The sequence below is a fragment of the Argentina silus genome, assembly GCF_951799395.1.
Source record: "Argentina silus genome assembly, chromosome: 10".
Taxonomy (NCBI): Eukaryota; Metazoa; Chordata; class Actinopteri; order Argentiniformes; family Argentinidae; genus Argentina; species Argentina silus.
Window position 1 is genome coordinate 2,045,182 of NC_139664.1, and position 5,022 is coordinate 2,050,203.

Below are 5,022 nucleotides of genomic sequence, written 5' to 3' on the forward strand. Positions count from 1 at the left end.
ACACCTCCCCATCCCTCCACCTCCCATCCCTCCACCTCCCATCCCTCCATCTCTACACCTCCCATCCCTCCATCCCTCCACCTCCCATCCCTCCATCTCTACACCTCCCATCCCTCCCATCCCTCCATCCCTCCACCTCCCATCCCTCCACCTCCCATCCCTCCATCCCTCCACCTCCCATCCCTCACCTCCATCCCTCCACCTTCCCATCCCTCCACCTCCCATCCCTCCATCCCTCCACCCTCCCATCCCTCCATCCTTCCATCCCTCCATCCCTCCTCCTCCCATCCCTCCATCCCTCCACCTCCCCATCCCTCCACCTCCCCATCCCTCCACCTCCCATCCCTCCATCCCTCCACCTCCCATCCCTCCATCCCTCCACCTCCCCATCCCTCCACCTCCCATCCCTCCATCTCTACACCTCCCATCCCTCCACCTCCCATCCCTCCACCTCCCCATCCCTCCACCTCCCATCCCTCCACCTCCCCATCCCTCCACCTTCCATCCCTCCACCTCCCATCACTCCATCTCTACACCTCCCATCCCTCCATCCCTCCACCTCCCCATCCCTCCACCTCCCATCCCTCCACCTCCCCATCCCTCCACCATCCCATCCCTCCATCCCTCCACCTCCCCATCCCTCACATCACCCTTCACTGACCTTCAGGAGGAGAGGAGAGGAGAGGAGAGGAAGAGAGGGAGGGGAGGTGAGGTGAGGTGAGGGGAGAGGAGAGGGATCAGACCTGTGAGGTGAATGATAGTCCAGGATGAGACTGTGTGTGTGTGTGTGTGTGTGTGTGTGTGTTGAGAAGTAGGCCTCCCTCATTCCTTCCTGCATGTCATTCTGTCTACCAGAGGATCAATGATGTCATCTCCCAGCTCATCACCATGACAACATCTGCATGTTGATAAGTAACTAAACCTCTGAAGAGGAAACTCAACACTGCTCCTCTTTACCTCTCCCTCCCCCCCCCCCCCCCTCCTCCCTCTCCTATCCCTCCCCCCTCCAGGAGTACAAGCCTCCCGCCACGCGGCGTCTCCATGAGATCTTGGGGGTGGAGACAGGGGGTCCGGGGGGGCGGCGTGCGGGGGAGCAAGGCCACGCCCCCTGTGACTACCTGAAGTTCAAGGATCTGATCCTGCGCATGCTGGACTACGACCCCAAGAGCCGCATCACGCCCTTCTACGCCCTGCAGCACAACTTCTTCAAGAAGACGACAGACGAGGGCACCAACACCAGCTCCTCCACCTCCACCTCCCCCGCCATGGACCACAGCCACTCCACCTCCACCACCTCCTCCGTCTCCAGCTCTGGTAACACACTCACTCACACTCACACTCACACACACACACACACACACACACACTCACACACTCACACACACACACACACACACACACACACACACACACACACTCACACACACACACACACAACACTCACTCACTCACACACACACACTCCAGACTTGTTCAGACTTAATTCTGACCTTGCTACAGCCTCACTGTCACCATAGCAACAAGCTCACTCCCTACAGCCTGCAGTTCATGGTTACTATAGCAACTGCTCAGCAGCTCCAGCTCCTAGTCACTATGGCAACAGCTGATGGTCACCGTAGTTACAGCACAGTTTTAAGCACGGCAACAGGTTGTGGTTACCACGGTGATGGACTGACTGTTAACCCTCCCTCCAGGTGGATCCAGCGGTTCTTCCAATGACAACAGGAACTACCGCTACAGCAACCGTTACTACAACAGCGCTGTGACACACAGTGACTACGAGATGCAGAGTCCACAGGTGAGACCACACACACACACACACACACACACTCACACACTCACACACACACACACACACTCACACACACACACACACACACACACACACACTCACACACACACACACTCACACACACTCTCTCACACATACACACACACTACATAACTACACACTACACAACAACACACACACTACACAACTACACACTACCCAACAACACACACACACACACACTATACAACTACACACACTCACTATCTCACACACACATTCTCTTTCTCACACACACACTACACAACTGCCCACACACTACACAACAGCACAACTACACACTACAAGTCAGTCGGTAGTTAGCCTGTTGATATTTACCCCCCCCCTCCCCCCAGGCTCCGTCTCAGCAGCAGCTGCGTCTGTGGCCAGGAGGGGAGGGGGGTCTTGGAGGGGGGGGCGACCCCCCCTACCCCCAGCTGCTGCTCCACAAGCCGGCCGCCACGCAACACCAACGCCACTTCCTGTCTGGCGGTGGGGGGGGCAGCCTGATGGAGCCCCACCACCCGCACCCCATCTACGGAGGTCACCACGGCAACGGCCGTGGCCTGCGGCAGCCACAGAACCAGCCGGGGGGCGTGGCTGGGGGCGGGGCCCCGCAGGGTGGGCAGGGCCAGATGCCTGGCTCCTCCCCCCAGACGCAGGACAGCGTGGAGCTGAGCCTCGGACACGCCCACCTGCACCTGCCGCCGTCTTCCAGCCTCCACGACTCCTCCCACCTCCACCTGGGGCTGTCCGCCTTCAGGACTAGGACGGTCATGGCCCCCCCGGCCCCCCCGGCCGGCCCCGCCCCCCCCGCCGCCCCCCAGGACAGCATGGCCCCCGGCAGCCTGGGCTACGTCCCCCCCTGCTACCCCGGCACCAATAACAATAACAACCCCCCCATCACGCCCCGGGGGGGGCGGCCGGAAGCAGAGGACTCGGCCATGATGGGGGTGTGTGGGGGAGGGGGGGGCGGCGGCCAGAACACAGCCAACTCTTGATAAATCTTGAACAAATTCCAAAAGCCATACAGTTACCATGACAACACGCATACACACCTGACACCCAGATATGGCCACAGAGTTCCAGACAGACCTGAGAAATATCAAAGGGTTTTATTAGTTTTGCATGGGAGGAGAAGGAGAGGAGGAGGAGGAGGAGGAGGAGGGAGAGGGAGAGGAGGAGGAGGAGGAGGGAGAGGGACAAGATATAGACACTCTTTTTATCCTTTTTTCAGTTTCTTTGTTTTTCTTTTGTTGAAGGAAAGGAGTGGGGTTTAAGTAGTTGGAATCTAAAGTTTCAGAGAAGTTTGTTTTTATTATTATTGTTATTATGATATTATTTGATTTTTTTGTGATTTAAGGAGGTTTGCTGATGTTTGTTTTGGGTTGGTTTTGGAATTTGGAGACGTGAAGGTAGAGGGGAAGTGGTTGGTTAAGAGGAGGAGAGAAGAGAGAAGAGAAGAGAACCTTTATGCTATTTTTTAAATAGTTTTTTATTTTGTTTGTTTTGTTTTTCTGAAGTCTAGGTTTAATTGTACATTTTTAATTTATTAAAAATCACTACATGAGGAGAGGAGAGGAAAGGAGAGGAGGAGTTTGTTATGGGTTTATTTATACAGGTTTGTTTGTTTTATTTGCTGATGGACAGGAAACACTTACACATTCACACAACAACACACACACACACACACACACACTTTGGTTCCATTGTTTTCTGTTTCCTCTGGCTCTGAGACCCTGACGCACCACCGCTGGTCGCCCCGGAAACACGGGACGCTGGCTGGCTGGAGGAGAGGAGGAGGAGGAGGAGGAGGAGGAGGAGGAGGGGAACTCTGCCACACGGTGTTTGAGGACAGGAGAAGAACATTTTGCCAGAAGGAGGAAAACCAAAATGCTTCCCTGTTGTTTAAAACTAGTCTGCCTTCTACTGCACCATCTCACCACTCCTTCACCCTCTCTCTCCCTCTCTCTCCCTCCTTCACTCCCTCTCTCTCTCTCTCCCTCTCTCTCTCTCTCTCTCTCTCTCCCTCACTCTCTCTGTCTCTCTCTCTCTCTCTTTTGTTTTGGACAGTAAACTACAGAAACATGAATTTTGGGTTGGATTGACTCTGGATATGCTAAGCCAAATGTCCCTCCCTCCCTCCCTCCCTCCCTCCCTCCCTCCTCCTGCCATCCTTCAGTCGGAAGGAAGAGAGGGGGGGTCATATACTCCAGGAGGGGGGAGTACATACTTCAGAGGGGACACTTTCACGCCCTCCTTACCCCCTCCCCCCCCCCCCCTCCCTCTTCACGGCGCTCTGTGAGTGTCCACCTCTCTCTCGGCTGGGTTAGGGTTAGGGTTAGGGTTAACCCTAACCCTCTGTGAGTGTCCACCTCTCTCTCGGCTGGGTTAGGGTTAGGGTTAGGGTTAACCCTAACCCTCTGTGAGTGTCCACCTCTCTCTCGGCTGCTATCTCCACTTCACCCATGTTCCATGTTCGGATTGCTGCTAAAGAATACAGACAGATGAATAAATAAATAAATAAATAAAAATGAAATAAACTTTTTAATCCTCCTGCTTCAGAAAAAAGGATAAATAAACCACTGCATCTCATCTATTTATTACTATTTAACTGTTTCCTGCTGTGTTTTGATTGGTTGCCTTCCTGTGGGGGAGAGATGGGCATTGGCTGGCTGTACCAGTCAGTTGATTGGCTGTCCCAGCGGGGGAGGGGCCGGCTGAGGGGGGGGGGGCGGGGGGGGGACTGGTTCTGATCTATAAGAATAAAGAGTTTACTTTTGCACACCAAGGTCAAATGCAGATCACAGTTTCCTGCTTCCTTCATCTTTCAGTCAACAGCTGGTCAGACAGACAGGTGGTCAGACAGACAGCTAGGTGGATGGTTGTAATATGAGGGGAGGGGGGTTAGGGTTAGTTGTTTAAATGTTAGGATTTTGAGGGGTATGGGATGGCTAGTGTGTGTGTATGTGTGGGGGGGGGGGTACAGAGGGGTATGGGATGGCGTGTGTGTGTGGGGGGGGGGGTACAGAGGGGTATGGGATGGCTGGGGGGGGGGGGTACAGAGGGGTATGGGATGGCTAGTGTGTGTGGGGGGGGGTGGGTACAGAGGGGTATGGGATGGCTGGGGGGGGGGTACAGAGGGGTATGGGATGGCTAGTGTGTGTGGAGGGGGCGGGGGGTACAGAGGGGTATGGGATGGCTAGTGTGTG

The 5,022-nt window shown here is 55.1% G+C and overlaps 1 protein-coding gene across 1 annotated transcript in view; it reads left to right on the plus strand.

The window, feature by feature from the left end:
* Positions 1-4,510, plus strand: part of dyrk1b (dual-specificity tyrosine-(Y)-phosphorylation regulated kinase 1B) — a 17,531-nt gene extending 13,021 nt beyond the window's left edge. Inside the window, exons 6-8 of the mRNA XM_083678564.1 lie at positions 1,011-1,314; positions 1,695-1,798; positions 2,167-4,510. Of these exons, the coding sequence (XP_083534690.1) occupies positions 1,011-1,314; positions 1,695-1,798; positions 2,167-2,811 (1,053 nt within the window). The 3' untranslated portion in view covers positions 2,812-4,510. The remainder of the gene's footprint in view (positions 1-1,010; positions 1,315-1,694; positions 1,799-2,166) is intronic.
* Positions 4,511-5,022: the final 512 nt, after the last annotated feature.